This window comes from Quercus robur, chromosome 3 (assembly GCF_932294415.1).
Source record: "Quercus robur chromosome 3, dhQueRobu3.1, whole genome shotgun sequence".
Taxonomy (NCBI): domain Eukaryota; kingdom Viridiplantae; phylum Streptophyta; class Magnoliopsida; order Fagales; family Fagaceae; genus Quercus; species Quercus robur.
The window spans coordinates 28,761,382-28,789,227 of NC_065536.1; the positions used below are offsets into that span (position 1 = coordinate 28,761,382).

The 27,846-nt window shown below is 36.1% G+C and overlaps 1 protein-coding gene across 1 annotated transcript; it reads right to left on the minus strand.

Moving 5' to 3' along the window:
• Nucleotides 1-1,661: 1,661 nt before the first annotated feature.
• On the minus strand, nucleotides 1,662-21,405 carry LOC126717716 (cleavage and polyadenylation specificity factor subunit 3-II). Its single transcript, XM_050419571.1, has 13 exons — nucleotides 21,238-21,405; nucleotides 20,969-21,146; nucleotides 20,793-20,865; nucleotides 19,200-19,317; nucleotides 18,882-18,955; nucleotides 17,030-17,166; nucleotides 16,033-16,096; nucleotides 10,542-10,607; nucleotides 8,597-8,666; nucleotides 8,176-8,280; nucleotides 6,215-6,356; nucleotides 4,819-4,915; nucleotides 1,662-2,628 (listed from the first exon to the last, which is right to left on the minus strand). Exons 1-13 carry the CDS (start codon nucleotides 21,260-21,262, stop codon nucleotides 1,837-1,839), a joined length of 1,941 nt encoding a protein of 646 aa, XP_050275528.1. The 5' UTR covers nucleotides 21,263-21,405; the 3' UTR covers nucleotides 1,662-1,836.
• Nucleotides 21,406-27,846: the final 6,441 nt, after the last annotated feature.

A 27,846-nucleotide genomic window follows, 5' to 3' on the forward strand; every position in this document is an offset into this window, starting at 1 on the left:
ATGGTCAGGACTCGAAGGAGTTCCCCTGCGTTGCTTGCGGCACAGTTTTCTTCGTAAATGGTCTATGTCCCTCTGCAGGCTCTTAGTCTTCTCTTCATGAGAGATGTGGCTCCTACCTCAAGACTGGCTCCTACTAGTTTGAGTAGTGTGTACACTAACTTCAAGATCTTTCCTACGCTCAAGGTTGAGGAAATGATCCTAGCGTTGGGAGCTAACGAATTCTTCCCGGTCGGGACCTGGCTTCGCCATAGTTGAACGCTAACCTCACCGAAGCTCAAGCAATTCCCGATAGACGGCGCCAATTGTAAGGGGGCGGGCTTTAGTCATTTGATTCAAAGGATAAATGGATTAAGGCCCAAAAAGCCCAATACAATAAATTTGTAGAGAGTGGGCTAAAAAGTTAGGCTCCAACGAAATGACAATGACCCTAATGGGCTAAAGCGGATAAGAGAATAAGGAAAAATAATGACTAGACAAATATGATGCACAAAAATTCCTCCTCGACAATGTCCAAGGAGAGTAGTTCTTCAATATATCTCTCTCAAATTTAAATTCTTGTACCCCACAGTTATTAATGTATTTATTATAGTATTAATCGAGTTTTTTATTTAATATATATATATATATATATATTTAAAGGAAAAATACAAACGTGCCATTCATTAGACATTTCTAAGGTTTTTTTTTTTTTTAAATTTTTTTTTTCTTTTATAACTTAACTTCAACTTGTGGGTTCCAATTAATTCAACTGGTAAAGTCTCTAATGGTTGTATAAGAGATCTGGAGTTCAATTCCCACCTACACTAAAAACTAATTGGTGTCTTAGTTTGATTGGTGGTAGGAGGAACATTTCTTGGTTTTGTGAAGTTTAGAAGGAAATTGCAATTGTATCATCATTAAGGGGAGAAATTACAATTTATCCATTAATTAATGAGACATTGTAACAATTATAGTTAATGTTTTTAATTATAATATCAATTGAGTTGTTCTGAAAAATACTTAAAGAAAAATTAGTTTTTCATATGTTTGATTGTAAAATTAGAATAGACTCTATGTTTGTATTTTAGAAATTAAAATTCTGTCACATTTTGCTTACATAATTATATTCACATTATTAGGAGATTAAATTATCCTCAAAATAGAACATTTTTAAAATGAACATCATTGTCTATTTTTCAAGTCAATGAAAATCTAAAGAAAAAAAATGATAAAGAAAACACTTTTATTATACTAATTGCATACCAAAGCATTTTTCAAAGCACATGGCATTCTACTAACCAACCCACCAAACTTGAAGGGTGGAATTAGATTGACTATTGATTAAGCTATTTTCTGTCATGTCTACGCATGCACACAACAACAATTGAAATTGTGCGTTGAAGACACAATTTCAAATCAACATGTCCCAGCACATATGCCCAAAAAAAAAAAAAAAAAAAAAAAAAAAAAAACTGTTAACGATTTCAATTGTTTTTTGCATGTATGCACAGACATGTGTAAGTGTGTGCGCGCAACAATGTTTCCCTTGTCAAAACTAAAGTATCAGAGAAGTTGCACGCCTTGACTTAAGAAAAAGTTCCCAAACATTGAAACGGTTAACTAGCATGGTACTTTAACCTACCACCCCATCATTGGAACATAAATAAAAATAAAGACAAAACTTACTCACAAGAATCGTACTGTTTTATTAGGTGATTCCTTTATGATCGATGTCATAAATTGATTACAGAAAGTAACTCATGGCAGACTTCACCATATATGACTCAATGAGATTCACAATCAAAATTCTCCATTATAACTCAATGAGATTCACAATCAAAATTCACAATATATAACTCAATGAGATTCACAATCAAAATTATCCATTATCGAAATGATTTTCCACGCAAGCTTCTCATCTGCGACTGACCAAGTGCAGCAAAAAAACACTGCTTCAGATTTATTTTGACTTTCAATTATTCTGTAAGGGCATTTGTCATTCAGACAAACAGATATGTCAAATGATTCTACTTGAAGATGTTCCCCGAAATCTTGGATGTTTCCACCAGAAATTTCACCTGAAAGTTTATTATTCAACAGTTGAAGCCAAGAGCATCTGTCAGATGTGCAAAGCACATTATCTGATGTGCTTTTGGTCTCTTCCAAGTTGCTAACATTTATGGGGCAACAGTAAGCAAACCGAACCTCATGCTTCTTTTCTCCCAACATGAGAAGAAGCTCGTCTTGGTGTAAAATCTTTGCTTTTTTATTCTTTTCCTCAATCAAGATCCCTTTTGCTGTCCTTTCGTCCGATACTTGCAGCTGCGGCATGAACCTTCTATCTTTCAAACACGAACCAGATTCATCTTCTGAAATGCTTTTTGAAAACTTAAAGTTTGGATTCAAACTACTATGGATAAAAGTGTCTGAGGCTCTTGCTTTCACATAATGAGTTGAAGAAATACTAACTGTCTCATTGTTCGCAGGGTCATCACATGGAATTCCCAATTCAGAATGTATTCTTCCTTTTAGGGTAGCCATCTTAGGTTTTTCACCATGTACTAGTATCACATGCTTGGGGGAGAGAAATTTGACAAGATCCATGATCCCTTTGGCGTCTGTATGAGGACTGAAAGACAATTGATGAATCTGGCAATATAAAACACATGTTCAGGCAAACTTTCGAGAATGGGAAAATTTTTAACACAAAAGCATTTCAGTTCCTCACAGAGAGAGAGAGAGAGAGCTTTATTTAAAGAGTATGCATATTGTATCTCATTTAAGGAGTTAAAAGGGACCATTCAACAGGTAGACTCGTTCACACAGATTTAACAAGCAATTTACTGTTATTTTAAGCAATAGACAGAGCAAACTGTCTTTTTTTTTTTTTTTTTTTTTTTTTAATGAATGAAAGATTTTCTTGAGCAAAACCAAAAAAAATATACAGAGATAACAGCCTTGTCCCTCATAACAGAAACAAAACAGGGTGGGCAGCAACCTACATCAAAAGAACCAAACATGTTACAGCTAAGAAACCATTTGGCAAGCAAATGTGCTGCTCCATTTACATTTCTTACACCCAACAAACAGAAACATTAGGAGCATCAGAAAGCAGCTTACGAATGTCTAAGACAAATGGCTCTAATTCTGAAAGGAGGGATCAAACTGGGGTCAGCTAGGACATCATGGCAAATCTTGGGGTCTCAATGGAAATGGAATTGGCCACCAGCCTCGAGGACAGAATCAGAGCCCACTTAATGGCATTAGCTTCAACTTGGAGAGGGAAGGTGGTGTTTACTCTCTGAAAGCAAGCAAATACCAGCTCCCCTCTCCAGGTTCTTGCCATAACAGCTGTCAAAGAGAACGTGGGGCCAACCGCTCCATCTTCATCAATTTTTAAGGCCAATCTATCTGGAGGAGACAACTTTAGGGAAAAAGACTCAGTGGTAATTGGGTGACAGCAGGCCTTCTGGTGAGCTTGTGCTCATCTACAAGCTTTAGAATTCTAGGGACCAACTCATCATGATTGATCGACAACCTTTCAAAAGCACCCGGTTCCTTAAATTCCAAATGGAATAGCAAAGAATGGCTCCAAACAACAGAAATTCTTCCTTTTGACTCCTATCCAAACTTTCACCAAAAGGAGGAACGAGAAGGAATTGAATGAAATCTTGAAGCTGAAACTATGTTCATCAGTTCCATTCTTAAACCCCACTTTCTTGTTCTTCTTTTGAAATCCATTCATTTCATGAAGAGCAATAATCTTGAATATCACAGAGAAAGTACTGTAGCTCAACTATTTCCTCACTCTCAGACCAAGATCATCTTGGTGTTGGTTTCATGTGTCAATTAATATTTTCATCGTAAGTAGTGGCAGTTCCTGCCCTAAACTGTGGCTTCGCCCTTCAAGAATATATATCAAGATCATAATATTACAATTTTTTTTATCACATCGATTTACTATTTCAGATGAAAAGGATGCTAGAATCTTGATTTTCTTTTTTCTTCCTGGGTGCTGGGCATAGATGCTGCCATAACTAATGGAGAAAAAGTGATTCGTGCAAAGTTTTCCTAACAAAATTAGCAAACCTAAAAAACAGAAACCAGATTTAATATTCCAGATGAAACAGAAACAGATAGAATGGAGAGTGAAGAGGAGGCTCAGTCTTAAATTAATTGGCCAAGCTCAAAAACAAAACAATCAATGAAGGGCCTAGCCTAAGGCAGGAGGCTTTATGATGTAGAACAAGCAAGCACCGATGAGAAAATTTGATGCAGGACAACACTAAAACGGATGTAAAAAAACAATTGAAAAAAAAAAAAAAAAAAAAAAAAACTTTAAATAAAATAACCTAGGCATCAGCACCTAGGGTTAGCTGGAATCAGAACAAGACCATTGGAAAATTTCAATAAATTTTTTTTATTAATCAAGCAAAGTATAAACTTGTCTCCATAAGAGTACAATAGTATACTTATATAAACTACTATGACTCAGCCTAAATTCTAATTGACGTAAGAGATCCAATTAGTGAATTGCAAATATACTCTTGACACTAAGAAATTAAATAAAATACTAATAACCTAATCAACTAATAAGACCTAAATAAAATCCAATTGATTAATAAAAATACAATTGACTTCTAAAACTAAACAATAGTATATCAAGATAAAATTGTCTTCAAGCTCCAAGCATCATCAAACCTACTTTTTTGTTAGCCAATTTATATATAGGTTAAGATAAAACAAGAGGAATCTTAACACCATTTAATAAGGACAAAACTCATTAAAAAAAATGATAAGATGCAGAAAGTATATGTGAATTAAGAGATAAACATGAACCTGGCATCGCACATCAAGTTGAGTATTCTTGTCCAGATCAATTTTGGTGGGTTTACCTGACATCAATTTATGTCCTATGGTTCCAGCCGCACAGTACCTACAATAGGCATAGTGCAACGAAGATTAATAGCCTTTTTTTTCTGAGAAACTAATAGCATTTTAGTTGTAACTTATAATAACTTTGAGGAATGAGAGCATCAGTTGTTGGTGGGTTTGTAACATGTATATGAGTGGGGCCGCATGTTTTGTGTAAAATTGCATAGAGTGGCCCTGGCAAGCTCTCACAGATGCTCATTTGTGCACTAGTTAGAAATTTTATCAAACAAGCATTCCTACATTATCCATTGAAGATTCAAAGACAAAAGGATCAGAATGTATGTTAAAAACATTTTTTGTATTTTTTTTTCCTACAGTTACCTCCCTGTTACTTTGTAAAGATGGCCATATCCTAGAGTTGGATGTGTGCTGATAAGTGTCTAGAAGCACCCAAGAAGTGTTGCATTTGTGCTACTTATTAGGTTCATATAAGATTAACTTTACAATCCAGCATTTTCAGATAATAAAGGACATCATGTACCTTTGAACTGAGAATCATACTTAAATGGATTGTCAATTCTCAGTTAATTTTTCTTGAAACTTAAGAAGCTTCAAATTTAATGTTTCATCCAAGAGAAACATAATCTCTGTGATTCAAGTTCATATGCACCTAGAGAAAAAGTTTAGAATACATGCTACTAGAGGCTGTACAATAAGAATTCGTTCTGTCAGGAGGTTAGTACTAGTGTACATTTCCAACTCAGAAAATCAAATAAGAATATCAGAGGGAATGCATGATGGGGCATGCTTCAAATTTGGATTCACTTCAACCTATTTTAACAGAGGTATCAATCACAATGCATAAATTATAAACCGAGCTTCATGCAGTTAACAATTTGACATCTCTATTCAGCATGCAAAAATAGCATATGAAGATACATTACAATAACTTCAGTAGTTAGATATGAGTTTAACCTTGAGTATCACCTTATGAGAAGAGTGATGCAAGTGAGTGGGTTTAACTAAATGATAGATACCTCATACCATTTGAGAGACCTTTAATCCAAGATTTTTTAAACCAATGCCAGCATGTTTGATTTGTAACATCAGAATGTGAAGAAACAGTATAAATAAACCTATGAACAAGACATTGTGTTTTTCATTTTAACATTTATATCGGCATTATAGTTTTTTTGATAAGTATAACAGTATTATAGATTTACCAGGTGACTCACATCAAATGGTTGCCTGCCACCGTTTCAGAGAGTTGGAAGTCAGATTGTAAGAAAAATCATTATTTAGGTTCCAAACTACGTAAAATCATTCTTAACCAATAGGGAAAAAATAATAAGGTTGGTACCCAGGCAATGTAACAAGATTCATTTCAGATGGAGCCCAGTGCTTAAAAACCTCAAGTGAAAAACCGCCACTGAGCCAACCAGGTGTGGCAAAAAGAACACAGGGTCCAGGAGCAGCTATCATAGAACGATCAAAATTAAGAACTGCAATATCCAAACACAATCAGTAAGGCACAGAACCTATCAAATAATTAACCATCATGCAATGCAATATAAATTCCAATGAATTAAATGATATTGAGAGCACTATTTGAAATGATAATTATCTATACAAACACAGTGAGACCAGTTTTTTACCCTTTAAAAAATTCTGACCAGGAAAGCTTGAGGGAAGGAGTACAAAAATAAACACAAGTAAAGACTTGAGAAGTTTAAATTATTTAGATAGTGAAGCAAGCAATCTAAACATGCTATTGTGGGAATGAAAAATTACAGTTTATATCATAGAAAGGGAGTAGTTACTGAATAGCGATAGTGTATTTTTTTCTAGTTTTAGAAACAGAGAAAATAGTAATGATTTTGCGTTTCTAATACTTTTAATTGCAAAACTTAAAAATTAAATCCATTGGTGAGATTTATTTATCACAGAAACAGAATCTGGTGAGAACATGTACTATGTCATGCTAATTGTGATTTTATCAAACAAAGAAAACCAATGGCATATCAATTGTACAAGTCAAAACTATAGAAAGGTGCTAGGCGGAAGAGAGAGAGAGAGAGAGAGAGAGAGAGAGAACTAGAGATCCAGTGGGGAAATGTTTTTTATGAAGATGAAACTGTGGCTGGATCTCTGTGATAGGAATTTTGGAGGCTAAGTTAAATCAAAACACTCACATAGCTTGCTCTAATAAGGAGGGGGCTGCACTTCAGGAAAAAAATTGAGAGATAGAGAGTTCTGAGAAAAAAGTTGAGAATACTCTGCTTGAATTAAAAGAAAATTTGTGGGAAGAGAGGGCAGAAACTCTGCTGAAATCATGTGAGAAAATTTTCATTATAAGATGAATATCCTAAAAAGAGCATGAAATAGTTTCTGTTGAAGGCCTGGAGCTTTTTAAGGTGAAAATCTGAAGAAAAGAGAAGACCATATCATTGGAAATAAGAAAAAGGGGTGCCGGACAGAGAAGAGCCTGCAAGTGGACTTGAAGAAAGTTCAAGAAAGCCAGAAAGACTTAGTCATTCCCTATATTCTTGCCTGAAAATTTTAATTTCCTTTTTTTTTGTGAAAATTGAAAAAAAAAAAAAAAAAAAAAAAAAAGGATCTCCTTCTATGTTATGTGTTCTGATTTATCAATTCCTGTGTTTCTTTCTTGTATTGCTTTCTTTAAGACTAGGAGGTTACCATTAAGTGTAATTAACAATCAAGATTTTTCTTGATTGGAAGTAGGATCCATATATATATATATATATATATATATATTTTTTTTTTAAAGTAGATTTGGTCATACAAGTTTTATTGCTATTGAATTGAGTCCATGGAAGAAATTTATATTACCACTTGTAGTAAATTAAAATGACTACATGACAGGATTCAGTTGTAGCAAGCAATTCAATATGTGAAAGATCAGATTGTCCCTTGTTTTTCTGTAAATACTAAATGGGAAAATAAGCTATTCATCTAATGAAATGTAGTCTTTCTCATTGAAAAACTACACTAGTAATTAAAGCAGTAAAATATGGCTAAATGAATTCAATTGTCCTCAGAGTTTTTATCCCCTATTAAGTATGCAGCTTAAAATTCTGAGAGGCTGTAACAAGAAGAATGGGAAGCCTTGCTGTAGACTAGCTTAAGAAATTAATCTTGTGAAAAAGGAAACTGATACTAGCTGATTGAGAAGCTTCAGAAAACCATTAATTCAATAGTTTTTACTGTGAAAACACACCAGAAGAAACAGTAACTGCAAATCCTACAGAACAACTTAAATTTAATACCATCTCTCAATAGCAGATAAAAAAGTAGACGTACCATGCTTAAAATCAAATGCATTATGTGTAGAATATGTCTCTTTCACCTTCTGGCTGGTCCAACTGATAAGCATTTTATAATACATATTGGCTTGCATAGTCAGACCTAAATGAAGAAAAACAAAAAATAATATCATCAATTCAGGGGGAAAACACCACAAGGAAGAGATAAATTGAAAGAGCATGGACTATATAACCACCACGATAATTCTACTACGAATTTTTTCTTATACATAGAAGTAATATGCCACCATTTACATATACATAATGCCATTATTCAGGAACCTGTTATTTATCTCAATATATAACTCATGCATTCAAAACGATAAGGTTCAAAAGAAACTCAGCATTTGATAGATCGCCACATACATTGTGGCCAAGTATCATGCAATTAAAAAAGGAGTAAATCTAATAGAGCAAACCTGAAGAGAAGTAAATAGGAATCTTTAAATTCATTCGCTCCCAGTAATCCTCCAACAAGATACAGAGTTCCTAATTGATAATGGATAAGGTTATCAAAAAAAATATTGCACAACAATTTTATAATACTAGAGAATAGTTCATAATGAACTCATACTATATAAATATTGAGCTAAGGTGAGATATCTAAGATACATTTTTAACACACACACACACACATAAAGGGCATGGTATTATAATGCACTAAGGCACTAGAAAAGATAAGGACAAGCAAAAGAACACAAAAAGAGGGGAAAATGTGTAAGGATTAATAAAAAATAAAAATAAAAACTTAAGCATCCTATATGCTTTGGAACTATATTTAAGATTACTAAGTTAACATGAAGATTCAAAATGTATAACTTGACTCTATTTAGTTGCATGTTATGTACAATAGCTTACTGGGCTGTGTAGTTCACTCTTTCATTGATAACTTTTAGATTAAGGTTTAGCTAGGATTTATAGCCTTGGGGTACTCGGTGGTGAGTGAAGATGGAGTTATGGAGAACTTAAATGACTTTGACCGTAGTTGACATTATTTACAGAACTTTAGCTGTTCCTGTTTTATTTCGGACTAGATGACATTGAATTTTCTCTCTAGTTAAGGATATTTATGCAAAGAATATTTAAGAGTTTATTTATTTGGAGTTTTATTTAATTTTGAGATTTAGTCTTTTTTTTTTTGATAAGTAATAAGATTTATTGATATAAAAAAAGGGATGCCATAGTACACAAGAAGTGTACAGGGGGTCAACAAATCAAGTACAAAAATTACATAAGTCAAGAAAATCAAAAAAAAGAAGAGAATGATTGGTTTCGCAAAGCAAACAGCCAATCCACTAAGGTTCTAAAGAAAAGATTTAGGCACTCTAATTGATGTTTGTTAGATTGATAAGTTAATCATGTACTTAAAATTCATTTTTTTGTGGATTTAGATCATGAAAATTAGACTCTCAAATCTCTTTATCCTCAGCTATTTGTGTTCAGCCAATAAGGAAGCTTGTATTTCTGAAGTGTTAAGTCCTCCAATTGGTGATAATGATAGAGTATGGAGTTCAAGATTTTATAGGGAATTTAATGATTGGGAGTTGGCGACTTCCTATTCCCTTCTTCACTTCATTCAAACTCAAATTCCTAGGGGTGGAGGTAGTGATAGACTTTTTTGGTGTCTTAATGGAAGTGGGAAGTTTGATGTTTGGTCTTTTTATCATAAGATTCGAAATGCAACTCTTCCTACTTTCCCTTGGAAGGGCATTTGGAAAGTAAAAGTTCCTAAAAGGGTGGCATTCTTTATATGGGCAGCAGCTCATGGTCAAATCCTTACTTCGGATAATCTTATGCTCCATGACTGCATTTTGGCAAATCATTGTTGTATGTGTTGCTGTAATGAGGAATCTGTGGATCACTTGCTGATTTCTTGTCCAGTTGCTCATTCTCTATGGATGTATATGCTTCGGCTATTTGGGATTGATTGGGTCATGCCAGGTTCCGTTGTAGACTTATTTTTTTGTTGGTATCATTGGTTTGGGAAACATAATTCTGATATTTGGAATCTAGTTCCGGGTTGTTTAATGTGGAATATTTAGACTGAATAGAATCGGCGTTCTTTTGAGAATACAGGGAAATCATTGGACAGTTGTTAGATTTATGTAGACGGACCCTCTTTGATCAGTCTTAGTGTTGGGGCCTCTCAGATTGTTCTACTATCACGGATTTTCTTTTGTCTCTTAGTATAGCTTAGTGTTTATTTGCTTATTTTTACCTCTTTTTTCTACTTGTTTACTATCATGAACCTTGTGTATTTTTCATGCTTATCCTTGTTCAATAAAACTTTTTCATACCTATCAAAAAAAAAAAAGAAATCACAATCAAAGAAAGTAAAATTAATAAATATATTGATTAGAACACCTGAGCTCTTCCTAGTGCAAATGTAGGAATGAGCACCTTTCCTCCACCGGCAACACATTTATGAACCTACATCCATTTGTTAAGCAGGAAAAACAAAGAATCATTGTAGGTCAGACACGCAAAACCTTAAACTAGGAGACAAACAAATAAATACACATAATATTACTCTAAAAAGGTTTTCATGTGAGTTCAAAAAGTATGATAATCAGGTCAATAACACAAGAAATAAATAAACATATGCAGACCACATGCATATCAAAAGAAAGTTTGAAAATTACTATTAAGAAAGAAAAGGAAATGGGAGTGATGCATTTAAATTTGGTTCTCTATATCAGTCACTGAAAATTCTGGATCATGCCCTGCCCATGGTCTTTGAATATTTAATGCGAAACATACTAAATAGAACAATTCATTTATTTATTTTATCTCTGCTTTTTTAGATCCCTGTTTAGATAATTCCTTACAAAAAGTAATAATATATTAATGCACGATAATAAACAAATAGCCACCCTTAACCCACCACAACCACACAGACAAATTTCTCCAATTTGTCCTACATCAAACATCCTCTAAAACCCCATTACCACACCACCAGTCAAGCCAAAAGCGAACATCAGTTCCTTTGCCAACGAAAAATGACACAGACCTGGCAAAGTAATTCCATCCCGATCAAATATACTTCCATAAACAAACCCTACACCCTCCTTTAACCTCTTCAAACACTACCCACCCCAATTAGTACCCTATTTAAGCTCTACAACCCTCCTCCAAAAAGCATCTGTTTCAGTAGCAAAACACCATAACCACTTACCCAACAAAGAACTTATCTATTGTAAGCGAAAGATGCTACTGAGAAAGGTGAAAAGTGGGAAGCAACCCCACTTTTCACCTTGGATCGGTCAAAATATGAAGACTTTCTTACTCTTTTTTTTTTTTTTTTTTGATAGGTAATCAGAAAACTATTATTAATGAGAAAATAAGGAAAAGTACAAGTTGTTCATGATGATGAACAATCAAGAAAAAAAAAGGACAAACAGCACAACAAAAAGAGTAATCAGGAAACTAAGCTAAGGGAAGCATAAACTCAGAGAGATAAGAACAATCAGTAAAACCCCAACAACAAGACCACTCCAAAAGACTACGTTCGCATAAAACTTTTAACTCATCCAACGTCTTCTCATTATCCTCAAAGGAATGCCGATTACGTTCCAACCACACAATCCACATTAAGCACCTTGGAACCAAATTCCAAATGTCCGAATTATGTTTCCCAAGCCACTGATGCCAACAAGATAACAACCCCGCCACTAAACCTGGCATAACCCAATGAATACCAAAAGCCTGAAGCATAAAAGTCCATAGGGAATGAGTAACAGGACAATGAAGAAGAAGGTGGTCTTCCAACTCCCCACCACAACAACACATACAATACCAAGTAGCCAACGGGCAACCCCTAAGCATTAGATTATCCAAAGTGAGGATCCGACCATGTGCAACAGTCCACAAAAAGAACGCCACTCGCCTAGGAATCTTTGATTTCCAAACACCTTTCCAAGGAAATAAAGAATTCGAAGCACCCCAAATCGCATGGTAATAAGACCGGATGTCAAACTTGCCATCACCTTTTAACCGCCAACAAAGAGTATCGCTCCTATCACCCCAAGGAATACGAGTTTGGATAAGCTGGAATAGGGAATAGGATGCAACTAGCTCCCAATCTTCAAAAGCTCTATAAAACCTTAAATCCCATACTCTAATAGTACCCCCTTCAGGAATCCACAGAACCTCAGAGATCTTTTAGAGTATTATCCACAATCCACCTATCGTGCCAAAAGCAGATACGAGTGCCTTCACCCACAACAAAAGACAGATGCTTAGAGAAGCTCTCTCACCCTTCATTAATGCTTCTCCATAGGCCACACCCATGAGTCCTCCTGCACACTTTAGTACACCACCCCCCTTGACCCTCACCATATTTTGTGGAGATAACTCGCCACCAAAGATGGGTAACTTCATGACCATATCTCCATAACCATTTCCCTAATAAAGCTTGATTAAAAGACACCACACTTCTTATCCCCAAGCCACCAAAGGATATTTGAAACTCCCCTTAAAAGACCCACAAAGAAAGTTCCTCTGAATACTTTCCAATCTAGCAGCCACAGATTTAGGAATATTAAAAAGAGATAAAAAGTACATTGGGAGGCTTGAGAGAGTACTCTTAAGGAGCATGAGCCTACCACTCTTAGATAAATAGAGACGCTTCCACCCAAATAGCTTCTTCTCCATTTTCTCCAAAATAGGATTCCAAATCGAAGCTGTCTTAAAAGAAGTCCCCAACGGCATCCCCAAATATTTCATAGGCAAACTGCCCACTCCACGATGGAGAATATTAGCCAGTGCATCTAGATTATTCACCTCCCCAATAGGGACAATCTCACTTTTCCCAACATTGACCTTCAAACCCGTAAAAGCTTGAAAACAAGACAACACTAACCTTATGGACAGAAGCTGTTCTCTAGAAGCATCACAAAATAAGATAGTGTCATCAGCAAATAACAAATAGGAGATACGCACACCAACAGAGTTCACAGAGCCCACCTGAAAACCCCGAATAAGATTACATTCCTCTGTCTTCTTCAACAGTCTACTTAAAACCTCCATTATCAAAAGAAACAGAAGCGGGGATAATGGATTCCCTTGTCTCAATCCACGAGAACTTCCAAAAAAACCTTCAGGGGAGCCATTTACCAGGACTGAAAAGCGGACAGAAGTAACACAAGCCCTAATCCACCCCCTCCATTTCAACCCAAAACCCATCCGGCCCAACAAATAAAACAAGGCCTCCCAATTCACATGATCATATGCTTTTTCAATGTCAAGCTTGCAAACCGCACCCGGTAATCTGCTTTTCAACCTGCTATCCAGACATTCATTTGCAATAAGCACTAAATCCAAGATCTGCCTTCCACCAACAAAGAAATTTTGAGACTCAGAGATAAGATTATCCAGAATTGCCCTCAACCTATTAGCCAACACCTTGGATGGCAGCTTGTACACACTACCCACCAAACTGATGGGGCGAAAGTCCTTAATGTTAACAGCATTACACTTCTTAGGAATTAAAGTGAGAAATGAAGCATTCATAGACCTTTCAAACACAGAGTGCTGATGAAAGTAATCAAAGAAGTCCATGACATCCTTTTCCACAACACTCCAACATTTGTGAAAAAAAGCCATGGTGAAACCATCAGGACTAGGGGTTTTATCACCCTCCATCTCCCTTAATACCTGGAAAACTTCCTCCTTTGAGAACTCCTTCTATAAGGACAACCTCTCTTCCTCTTCAATGCATGCAAAATCTAACCCATCCATAGTAGGACGCCAAACCTCAGTTTCCTCATACAACCCCTGGTAGAAGAGAACTAACTGAGAGCGCACATCAGCCTCATCCTCATAAAGAACACCATCCACCTCTATCCTCTTAATTAGATTAGCATTTCTATGGGAATTTGCTAATCTATGAAAGAAACAATTATTATTATCTCCCTCCTTCACAAACAAAGCACAAGACTTTTGTCTCCAGGAAATTTCCTCAAGAGAAGCCAAATGTTCTATGTCCCCTTTGAGTTGAATGCGACAATATTGATCCTCATTCGATAGACCCACCGACTCCTCTCTAGCATCTAAACCCATAAGTTCAGTCAGCAAATTCTTCTTTCTAAAAGCCAAATCACCGAACACCTCCCTATTCCACCTTTTTAAATCAGCTTTCAAAGCCTTCAACTTTTGTGCCAAAATATAACTTGGAGAGCCCGTAAAACTATAACCAATCCACCATTGTTGAACTCTATCAACAAAACCCTTAACTTGTAACCACATGTTTTCAAATTTAAAGGCACTTCGGCCTCGTCGAACAACACTAGCTTCCAACAAAAGCGGACAGTGATCTGAAATAACAAGGGGAAGCACCCGTTGGGATCTATTCTCAAAATGTTCCTCCCAATCTAGAGAAACCAAAGCCCTGTCAATTCTTGACATAGAGGGGATACCAGAATCTCTAAACCATGTAAAGGAACCCCCTCTAAAGGTAAATCAACTAAAGAATTGCTCTCTAAAAAGTCCGAGAAGGCAAACATAGCAGGGCTGAACGACTCACAACCAAGTCTTTCACTTGGGTACCTGATAATATTAAAATCCCCTACTAAACACCATGCCATAGGCCACGTGGCGCGCACCCGTAATAACTCCTCCCACAAATAAGACCACTGACCGTCATCATTGGGGCCATATACACCTGTACAGGCCCAAACAAAGTCATCCACCACCCCTTTCAATAAGACATTGACAGAAAACTGTCCAACAATAACATCCAACTTTTCAAAAACCCTCTTGTCCCAAACCAGCAAGACCCCTCCCGAAGTCTAGACAGCATCCAAAGCAACCCAATCAATGAAAGGACTTCCCCATAGACTTCGAACAAAAGCAGTGTCGATAGAAGCTACTTTCGTTTCTTGAAGATAAACAATGTCACATTTCCACTCTTTTAGAAGATTCTTACAGACCAGTCTCTTCCGGGGATTGTTAAGCCCCCTTACGTTCCAAGAAAGAAGACGTAAATTCATTTAAAACTACCAACAACCCCCACAGCATTCAAAGGAGCTCTGCTCCTACTCCTAGAAGAGACACCATCATAATTAACATTCGAAATGAGCCCCTTAAGCTCCCTAAGACCTCGTGACCCTGAGTTTGTAGGTTGCTTAGGCACTCCATCATCGATCACCTTGAGACATTCTTGTTCGAGAAGGCAGAACAAAGCCAGACATTGAACTTCATGTTTCACAATAGGAAAACCCACCATATTACAAAAATCTTTCATCAGCTGGGACACCCAACTTGAATTTGGTTCAGTTTCTGCCACCTGAGCCCCTTCTGCATCATCCTGAATCAACACCACCTCACCAATAGTATTGGGATCCCACCGAGTCACAGGATTACACTCCAAAAGACAATTATCTTTCACCCCACTACCACCATCACAGTTATCAGCTCCACTGTTGTCCCACAGTAGGAAAAGGGGCCCAAAATCATTAGGACTAAGACCAACAGAAGCCACTGACCTAAAAGCCTCAACTCAATCTTCCCCTTCCCCAAACTCAGTACCCAGCTCAGACAAAGGGGAAAAACGATTATGTTTCGCCCACTGATGCCGACGATGTGACCGTGACCCATTTTTTAACTGTTGATCAATGGCTAACAAATATTGCACACCATCATTTAGCTATTACAATTCTTTTCATGATAGCAAGTCACATGTATAGGACCAACTGGGGCATTGGTAATGGTATAAAGATATTTTAAAGGCTCAAAAGTTCCATAACTTGTATATCCCAAAGACTAAAATTGAGAACAAAAGGGACAAGAACTGATGCAACAAAAATCAGTAGAAATATAAGAATATTTGAAATATGATAGTATTGATGTTCCATACAGCTTTAAGAAATTCTCTCTCCCGACCGTATTTTGAGTCACGTATAGTCGTTGCATATGTGGACCTGCAACAGGAATATCATTAAAATAGAAAATTACAGTTTGTCCAAAAAACCAATCATTTAGATGATAATATCTCAGTAAGAATGGAGCTTCTTTTTGAAATTGAGTTGGTAAATTTCGCACCTAGAATAGCTAATAGGGCTTCTCACAACTTAGTCCTTTGGACTTGCAGCTATAATTTCTGGGGGCCAATCCCCATATCCTCAATCCCTTCATAGGTATTACCTAAAGAGTGAGATGTTGAACCCCTCAGTGGTGGTGGTCTTAGTAAAATGCATATGTTCTCATGGGGAAAAAAAAGATCAAGAAAGGAGCTTCAATGGTTTGATGTTCGATTATACCAATAAATGAATAAAACAAAGAGGAAAATTTGATGTTTATTAAATAACTATATACATAGATGTCAAATTCATAGATATATTTTCCAGTTCAATATCCACTGATTTTGTTATCATTGTTCTAAATCTTACAGGAAGACTTGTGCCCATCCACCCATTCAAAATCACTTAAACACACACAGAATGAAGAGAGAGAAAGGAAAACCAGTGTCTACTATGTAGTGGCCTATAGAGAACCAGTCTCACCTTCAAGTCTGCCTTTGATTTTGCTATCTTAAGGCATTTAAGAGGGACATAAATAAATTTGACTTAACCCCATATGACAACTACAACTGTGATGACAACACCCAAAAGGCAAGAAACTATCATAAACCATTAGCAAAGTCTGACTATCAATTCAGAATGTTGTCTATGAAGTCTCCCTAATCCACATTGACAACAATGAAGTATATCTCAAAGAAAGAAAATATCAATGAGAAAATTGGATAAGAAACAAAAATAGGAAGAGTGAAAACATAGATATTTTTTTACAATGGCAGATAGGCAGTACAACAACAAATAGAGAAGCATAATAATCTAAACACACATATTCCATACTCTGATATAAGAAGGTCCAGCTGCAGTCGATCAATTTGAGCAGCTCCAAGATGTCTATCTGGTGTCATATTATAGTCTCCTGTATAAACCATAGCAGTATCTCCCACCTTTGCATAAAACATTGCTGCTCCAAGAACCTTAGGGACATAAATAACAAGGAGGCTAAATTAACAACTTGAGATGAGCCTAGAATAATCATTGAAAAGAAACATAAACAGACTGCTATCTCAAAGTCATTTATGGAAAGCATTGAAAGTGACTTACTTAAGGAATTGATTGTGTTAAAGATCATCTCGTGGAGCCATGTCAAAATTATCAATAATGATGTAACTTTAACTAGATGTTAATGATTATGCTCTGTATCGATACTATGTAACAGATTTTCTGAATCAGCCATGGAAGAAGGGTCAAGTTGATGTCGTCACTGTCAGAGTGATTCTTGGTTTCCTGATGCAGCAAGCCACTTACACTGAAAACATAACACTAAACCGTAATTTTCCACTGCTTCTGGAAAATACTGTAACCTGTTGGTCTCCGTTTCAGACCTTTAAAAAAAAATTATATCAAATGCTTCTGGAAAACCCTGCAACTTGTTGTTCTCTGTATCTGTCCTTTGCAATTAAATTCTATCCTTTTGGAACCCTAACCAACCTACAAATCCAAAATGCTTTCTTCATAACCCCTGGGAGGCCTAAAACCTCAAGTTTCAAACCCTAGAGCCCATTACATAAGCATCCCTAGGCAGATTTCCTAATCTGTCCTGCACTGACCAAAGTCAAGGACTTGACCGCAAATCCATCTTAATTTGATAATAAGTGTCAATCAATGAGGAAGTCTTTAATCTAATCAGAAAGAAAAGCTGTCTACTTGAGCTTGACGACAGACCAAGGTCCCAATCAAACAGAAAATCCCAAATGGCATAAAAAAAAGGAAACTAATTAAGGGTCAAATATACCTAGCAAAAAGAGGGGATCAAAACATTAGAGTACCACCTCTTTAAACCATAGCTCGTACAAATTAAAATTCATAGAATTCCAAAATGCACCTTCACCAAATGCATAAGCCGGTACAGTAAAACTGAGCTTTAATTCCTAGATTTCTTTTTCCTTAAGGTGTCAAACATGGGGAGGGGAGCAGCCACAAAAGTGCAGCACCCAAATACCAAGTAAACATAGAGTGGCTCAAGCAGGATAAGGAAGCTTGTGGATAAAGAGGTACTCACCAACAATAGTACTTGGAGTTTGACGCAAGACAGCCATAACAATTGAACAGTAAAATTGAAAGATAGGAAAATAAAGGGATATGACCTAAGAGTCAGCACCTAGGCCTGGCTTAGAGTTAGCACCAAGCAAGGAAAACCACTAGGAAACAACACATAGAGTTGGCTGGAGTCAGCACCAAACCTAAGAAACCAAAAGGCCATTTTTTTCATTCATCAAAATCTTAATCATAAATCATCTCTAAAAGGAGTACAATGGCTTGCCTATATAGGAAACCCTAGTTCTAATTGGCATAGAAAAACCTAATTGCCTTATTACAAAAATAACCTTGCTTCCAAATATTAAAATACTAATAGCCTAATAAACTACTGGGGCCTAAAACATAAAAACACAAAAATACACCGACCTGCAAAAAATGAATAATACTAAAGAAAAATCTTCTTGAGTCTCCCACATCACAAAATATGTAGGTAAGAATAAAAATGAAATTGTCATGGACAAGATAAAAGATGCTAGAAAGATTATAACACATTTTTGGAAGTTTTAAAAGAGAAGGCTAATAAGTCCAATTGAAAGCGAAACACGGCTGTCAACAGAAAATATAATCTATAGATGAACTTCAGAAGCCTTACGTGTCCTGCATAGTAGGCACGAATCTGAAGATCCTTATCAACATGCACAGTCTGCTTCAGATCCACAGCTATAACTGCAAAGAGGAACCAAACCAAGACAAAGAAAAAGACATATATGAGGAAAGAAGTAGCAGATGTTGAATTTGGAAAGTACATAGAGTAAAATCAGGATGACCACTGGGACATCAAGAACATAGAGTAAAAGCAGGAATCATAAAATTGCACAAGTCTAGTCTTATCAAAAAAGGAAAAAAATATTCTTAAAGTGGCAATGAGAAAGATTAAATATGCTGGTACAGAAAAAGGAAATCCATGTACCTTTTTTCATGCATTCCACAATATGCTCTGAAGTAAATTGTTCTTCTTCACCCCTTCGTTCAACCATCACTTTTCGATAATCTTCCAACATCAAAGGAGCCAATGCCTTCGTTGGATACTGTGGTGCAATCAATTTCAACATAAATATCAAATTCCAATTTCAATCATGATAATGGAAGTCCACATGCAGACTTCTGATAAGCCATTTGACAAGTCAATGTGCCTCTCCCACCCCTGCTCAATCATTTACTTTCTAAAAAATTGCTAGCTAACTAGCCAAAGAACATAAAGTAAGGAAGAACAAAAAATTGCATGGAATATACTTCTTTTTTTTTTTTTTTTTTGATAGGTAATAGTTATCTTCATTAAAAAAAGTACGTCATGTTCACGATGATGAACAAAATGTACTAGAAACAAATCAAACAGAGATAGAAGCACGAAATAAAAAATGGAAATACATTGTGTAAAACCCTAAGTACAAGACCACCCAAACAATGTCCCAACTAGCAAAGACTTCAAAAAATCTGCAAATTTCTCAATGTCCTCAAAAGTGCGGGTATTTTGTTCCCTCCAAATTAGCCACATCAAATAGGCTAGAACCATATTCCAGACCGAAGAAGAGTGTAACCCCAAATAATTCTCCCACACAAAAAGAAGAGAAACAACCGTCCTTGGCATCACCCATTGCAAACCAAACATAAAAAACACTTCACTCCATAAGGCATGTGCGAACTTGCAATGAAGTAAAAGATGATCCATTGTTTCTCCATTGCAACGGCACAATCAACACTAATTAACCAAAGACAAGTTCCTTTTTACAAGGTTGTCAATAGTAAGAATACTATCTCGAGCTGCAGTCCATAAAAAGAAAGACCCTCTTTTAGGTACCTTACTTCTCCAAATACATTTCCATGGGAAAGGAAAGGTAGGAGGTGCAGATAATGAATTATAGAAAAAGCGCACATCAAAAACGCCATTCGGGGTTAACTTCCAAAACAAACTATCAGTCCCCTCACCCCTAGGCCAAAATAAAAACGCCTTATGTCCCAACCACTTAAGGTTGGCTACCTGATGGCACAAGTATTGCATGGCTAGATATGAAACTTCCTCTTTGGAAGCCTAAGATATTGCATGGCTAGATATGTCATATGAGACAACCATTTTTTTTTCCTTAAAACCACACTGCTCCAACATATATACCAAAAAATTCCAATTCACACGATTGTAAGCTGTCTCCAAATCCAACCCACATAATACTCCCAAGATGCTAGACCATGACCAGGCCCATAGAATCTAAATTAGGTAGCATAATTCTTCATTCACAAATGAGCAATGCTACATACACAATACTTTTCACAACTGTTAAATTATCAAATTGTTATTGATTCTCATCTGGGCTCACCATGAAATTACTTTATTGTCTACCATCTAGAACCCAGCCCAAAAAAAAAAAAAAAAACGTGATTCTAGAGTTATCATTCACAAATATATGTCAAGCACTTTTCCTATAAAAAAATTAAAAATTATAAATAAATAAATAAAAAAAAAAAAAAATCTCAGCCAAACATTTCATCGAACACGTAAAAGACTCACCGTCATGTATATTGGCCCGCTGTACCCGCATACTTCCGTGAAGTAAGGAAGTGCACCAATGTGATCCAAATGGCTATCCAATTAACAAAATCAATAAAAATACAGTGATTTCAATCAAAACTGAAAAAAAAAAATGAACAAAGAAACAATAAGCTTGGGTTGAGAAAGTTAGGTACAAGTGGGTGATGACAATGCAAGTGAGGGCGCTGTCGAAATCGCCAGAGTTGGAGATGCGAGAGAAATCGGGGTAGCGGCGGTGGTCGTGGTAAGCCATGTCCATACCGCAATCGAACATTATTCGCTTCCCGTTCATCGACACCACCACGCAGCTCTTCCCGACTTGTTGCCCTGCGCCTGAACCAGAAAATCGACGAGGAAAGTTTGTGGTTATGAGTGTTAGAGGTTGGTGAGAATTGGGAGATTGTGAATAGGAAAAAGGGATTACCGAGGACGAGAGAGTCGATCGCCATTGCTGAGATTTTTGCTTTTCTTTCTGCAGAGAAAAACCCTAGGAACCTCTTTCGCGCGCTTTTTATTTGATTCTGTGGATCTCAACTCTCAACAAGTCGACCGTTAAACTTGCTTCTTCTATTCCTTTTTTTTTCTTTTTTTTCTTTTTCTTTTGACACAGATGAGGGAATAGACTCACCCGGACCCGAAGAATCCGACCGGCCCGACACTCTCCGACTCGATAACTGCCCGACCTGAGCAGTGGTTCGGTTGGCTGCCGGCGCAAAGACCCAATGCCATCGGTTCGAGTCTCGGTTTGCCTGTCTGAGAAACCAAAGCACCCGACCCGCCCGATGCCTTTCTCTCTTCAAGTCGCAGATCTCGTGTTTCGGCGGAAAACTGGTAAGCCTAAACTCAAAACTCCGTCGATATAAAGAGATCTCGGTTGGATCTCGACAAATATTGCAACATCTTGGCCAGATCTCAAAGGATATGGAGGAATATTGGCCAGATCTGTCAAGATCAGACAAGATTTCGGCAAAAATCCAACCAGATCTGTCGAGATCTGGCAAGATTTTGTCCAAAATTCGGCCAGATTTCAACCCCTGTAACAAACCCGAAACCGACCGAGATGCACCCGAAACTAACAAGACCCGATCCGACCGATCCGAAGCTCCATACGGGTCGGTTGCGGGTTATGATTTCTCCCACCCGAGTCTATCGAGTCGAGGCCAGGTTGGGCACAAACTCGACCCGAACCAACTTGTGGACACCCCTAAGTACAGTTAACATCAAAACTGACCAACTTGGTCCCTAATTACTAAGAGAAAAATGAGAAAAATGAATAACGATTTAGGAACCAAGTTGGGTTTAAAAATCAAATTGAGATTTTTTTTTTTCAAAATAACCAAATCCCTCAAACAATTTCATTAGTTAGTAAGGTTTTGAAACTATTTAGCAATCTAACAAATTGAGTGCAGAGAACTCGATTTTGTTGTGCTAAATCGAGTGTGAAGAGGTCGAGTTCCATGAAACTCGAGTCTCCACAACTCAATTTCCCTGCCAGGCTACAAACTTCATCAAGAAAACATAGAGATGAAGGATTCGCCTGGGTTTGGGTTTGTTGCTGTAGGTGGATTTGCTTGGGTTTGGGTTTGTTGTTTTTGTGATTATCAGAGGGCGTTTTTGTGAAGATCAAAGGGCATGGGTTGGTGAAGTTTTTACTATGGAACTCGAGTGTTTCACTCTCAAGTATGAAACTCGAGTGTGAGACACTTGATTTCCAACTGCAACTAGACTTCACGTTGCTCGATTTCAAAGAGCAAAATCGAGTCTAATAGACTCGATTTGTTAGATTGCTAAATAGTTTCAAAACCTTGCTAACTAATGAAATTGTTTAAGGGATTTGATTATTTTGAAAAAAAAAAAAAAAAAAAAATCCATCAAATTGAGCAATTTTGAAAAGTTTTAAACTTGGCTTGCATTAGTCCAAATCCTAGTGGCGTTTGGTACCGGAGAATTCACATTATTCTTGGCATCCAGATTCCTTGGAATGCGATGTCTTGCAATTTGGATGCTTTGGAATATAACTATTCCTATGTTTTGTTTATTTCTAGGAATTTTAAATGAATTATTTTTTTTTCCATACTATCCTTATATTTATAACCTAATATCAATTTTTAAAAAAAATTCCTCCAAGTAAATAATGACAAACAAAATATAAACTATAAATTATGACAAATTTATTAAAACTATAGTCTAAAATTTCAAAATCACATGTATAATATAAAAATAACTATTTAAATTCTTCTTTTTTTAATGGAAATCATGACATTATGTGTTGGAGCATTTTAATATTAATCAATTAAAATGAATAAATATTACAACATAAATGTAAAGATGTGAGAGTTAATATGGAAGATGAAGAGTTAGTGAAAATGTTTAATCTCACATTGAAAAGGAGAGAGTCTATTTTATTCCTTTTAATTATGGTGATTAATGGGCTAATATGAATTGAATAAGATATTGGGCTAGATACGTGCGCAAGGCAGAGGTGAAGGGTGGAGGTATAAATATTTTATTTTAACATCTAACCAATTCCAAATAGGAGATATAAATATTTTATTTTATTTTTGCATTTAAGTTGTTATGGCAAGAAGAGATAAAGATAAGGGAATAGATATTAATAATTTTTTTTATGTTTTATCTCCATTGGTTAAATGATAAATGAAAAATGGTAAAATTGTCAATTTATAACAAATGTAATTTTTTTAAGCTTGGGAATTTGAATGCCCATGTGTTTTAAAGAGAATCCACATTCCTACAAGAAAGGGGTTGAGTGGGAATCCAGATACCCAGGTATCTAATTCCCTTATACAATTTGCAACTAAACGTGAGAATCTTTCAACATTCCTAAGCATCTTAAAACTCTACCCGTACCAAACGCCACCCTAAGGGTACGTTTGGTACACTGAATGTGGATTACAACAGGAATGGTAATCTTTATTATCAGGAATAAAATATGTTGTAATGGAATAACTAAACTTATTCATTAGTTTGGTTGTGAGTTATAACATTAAAATAAAACTTATGATCTATTTTAGGAAATATCTCATTCATACAAATATATTTCCTAGAAAATAATATATTTTAAATTTTAGAGAGATAAGTTATTTTTTGATGATTTTTTATTTCCATAATTGTTAGGTAGATATGGAAAGTTTATTTATTTGGAAATATATTAATATTAGAAATTATTACATCTACTAAGGAATAGTTATTACAACCATTTTAAAGAGGAATAGTTATTCCTTATTTTAAAGAATAGCTATTCATAAGGAATGACTATTTCCTGTAATAAAAACATAACCAAACTATTGAATAGCTAAACCATAGGAATAACTATTACATTACAGTGTCTATTACAGTCTACCAAACATGTCCTAAGTGTTTTATCTGTATTTTATCTTTTTTATAAGTTAGTCAATATATAGCATGAAAGCATGGTAAATGATACGATAGGCTATGCTTTCATGATAAACAAGTCTAGCTAAAAAAAACATATTTTTTATGGTTAAAAAATATTTATGATTTAGTCATGCACTCAAGTATATACTTGCCATTTTCTCCACACACACACACAAAAAAAGTATATACTTGCCATGAAAGCATGAGAATGATATGATTAATTGATTTTAAATAAGTCCTAGCAAAAATAAAAATAAAAATGATATGACTGAACAAACTTCATGAATTTAGTACTTCAACAACTAACAAACTAAAAAACACTATTTGATCAAATAATGGATTAAACCTGTATAATACGAAGAGAATTATATCAAACTAAGTAACTAACTCCATACACACGTACATCCAATAGGATTGTTATGATTTGGTCATAACATTTACACGAAATCATGTAAATGATATGATTATAAACAATATAAAATGATGGACACTTTTACTCAAATCCCATCCTCATACCCTAAAGCCAAAAACTCTTGAAACAACTCCAACCTTTCTATTTTCTGAAATAGAGTTTGCCCCATCCAAAATTTTCACTTTACAAATCAAAGTCACCTTGGATGAAGTGAGAAAGTTTAAGCCCAGGCCAAGTTGAAGCTAAGACTTCCCATACCATGTCAAGGTATTGCATTTGAATCGCATAAGGGGCACAAAGCACCCTGCATCAGTCTTCTTTTGTATAAAGGCGGCTGTAACCGGCCCCCATTATAATATTCCCTTTTTTAGTGACAATATTGACACTGCTCTTGAACAAATATTCAATAAAAAAATGCAGTGTGAATAATGTCCTAAAAAGGGGAATATCATAATGAAGATCAATTATGGCCATCTGTGAGAGATCGTGCCCTTGGGCCCGTTTGGATCAAGTTAGGCCGAATTGATGTGAACTGGTCGAGTCCAGTCCAGTTTATGCCTCTAAAAAATTCAAAATAGTGATTTAACTTATTGTATTTTCCCTCATGCATTGATGGTTTTACAATGGAGCTTTTACTTTTATTTATATATACAAAGATTAAAGAAAATTCAATTAGAATTTGAAATTAAAATACAATTTTGCATCATGTGTCTAAATTTAGTGGACACCACATCATAATTATCCACTTAAGTTTATACCATGTGCCCACTTAAGTTTTTAATCGCCAAAGGCCTTGTAGTTGAATTAGCATCTCCCCATGTACAAAGTGCTTGGCGGTGTAGGAGGGAAAGAGTTCGAGTTACGAAGTTAGTAGCATGTTGTAATTATTTCTCAAAAAAAAAGTTTTTTAATATTTGTGCCAAGTGAGTTTATGAGTGCAAAATACTAAGAATCTAATATTAATGAACTATAAAATTATTATATAAAAATAAATAAATAAAAAAACCAATCACATATTTTCAATAAAAATAACCACACAACAAAAAACACCACAAGTTCTATCTTATTAAAAATTAGAACAAAAAAATGATCATAAGTAGTATTAAATTTAGGCAAGAATTTTAATTTGTGACTAATTATGTTTACTTAAAAATAATAATTTGACTATTTATTTATATTTTTATGATAAAAATTGTGTTTAATTTTAAATGTTTTTATACATATGTATGTGTTACATGCTTTTTTTTTAATTTATAATTTGACTAATATTTATATTTTTATAATAAAAATATTATTTAATTTTAAATGTATTTATGCGTTTGAATGGGTTACATGCTAGTTTTATTAAAGGGTGTTGAGGGCCATTTGTGAGAATCCAGGTGGAAAGAAAGAAAGCCCAATAACAAGGGCAACAAAGAATTGACAAAACAAACAGCAAAACCATTAGGCCCAAACGGCAGGAATAATGGATTACAGACTCAAGAAATAAACAAATGGGTCTTGAAGAGGCAAGTGGCCTTGAAGAAGCCCGGAAAGAGAGAAATAGCATCTCATTGGCAGTGTATGAGGTAGAAAAGCGAGAAAGGGCAACTGCAGGCGCAAAGTAATGCAAACTAAGAAAGTAAGGGGTTTATGGCAAGCCCATAAACCCCAAGGATGATAATAAGGTTATTGGGCTAGGGAAGCCCAATGAAGTTAGTAAAAAACTCATGGGAATGCAGAATTAGCAAAAGGGCCGAGGAAACCCAAAGAAAGCAAACGGGTCGAGGATGCCCAAGGGAAAGCCAAAAGGGACATAGGAGCCCATAAATAAAAGCAAACCAATGGCCATACCAAGCCATTGGGAGAAGGAATAAACGGATGGCCTAAAAGAGGCCCAGCAGGATTAAGTTATTACAGCAAGAATAACAGAACAACATTGCAAGAAATAAGGGAAACCAAGGAATAGGCCAAAGAAATGTAAGACCCATCATCAAATAAAGCCCAGCTCCTAAAAGGAGCGGGAAAACAAAAAGCAGCCCACATAAGAGGTCAAAAAACACGGACGGCGAGCCTTCAGACCGCGACAGACGAATGGGCAGCAGGTAAGTTTTAGACACATATGAAATGAAGGCACGCGCAAGGCCCAGTCACCACCAGCCTGTACCCAGCCAATACAGAGCATGGTGAGGTCGGGGGGTCAAAGAATCAGAGGGCATGGTTTGGTGGTGGGGAGAGGGGAAAAATCTATTTTGAAGGTTCCGGCTCAGGCTCTTTCGAGGAGGTGTCCTGCTGGGATGGCTTATTACCCAAAAGAGGCAAGTTGAGTTGGAACCATTAGGTGCATGCCATGAGGGATAGGGAGAGAGAAATAACCCAGACCGTAGCAAGAAAAGGTGTCACGGCAGACTAGCAAACAAAATACTCTTTCTTGTCTGGCGATGGGAGGGCGACACACAGACGAAACAGTAATGGTCGACCAGTACACCTAGACCAGACAAAGGGATTTAAGGGCTAAAACAGTAAAATCTGGTCACGGCAAGCACTATAAAAGGAGGGTCTTGCCGTGAACAAAAGAAGGAGAAACAACGGGAACTTTGACTAAGAAATAGAAAACTTAAAAGAAATAGTAAAGAAAATGAGTGAGAAGAAAGAAAGAAATAGTGAGAATTAGAACGGTAAGCATGCACCGGTAGATTGATCCCTTCTCTCCCTCATGAAATTTGGCCCTCTGTAAAAAAACTTGAGAGTATCTACGTAGAAAAACCACTCAGACCCGTTTCCTTCAGGGCGGTTAATCTCCACGGCAGGACTCTTTCCTAAGAGATTGACTGCTTTGAGAAGGAATGTTCTTCCCTTTGTGGCTCTGCTCCTACGGATTGGATTTTTGGTCGATTTCCCCTAATATTCCGACTAACCCATGCGTATTAACATTTGATATCCTCTGTTATTTCTTTTTCTCTTCTGCAAAAAAAAAAAAAAAAAAAAAAAAAAAAAAACAATTATTATTGTTGTTGTAATTGATTTTAAGGGTTGTTTGGTCAATTCCCCATTAAGTGGCTAGATATTTTCTGTTTATTTTATTGTTATTATGTCTCCCTGCCACGATTTGTCTGAAACAATTTCACCTGCCATGAACACGTCTCTGGCAGATTTGGCCTAGTTTGCGCACATGCCGATCCAACTTAAGCTGAAACTGAGTCGGTCCCAACTCTCTTATCCAGAAAACTTAGGCTTAGTGCAGCA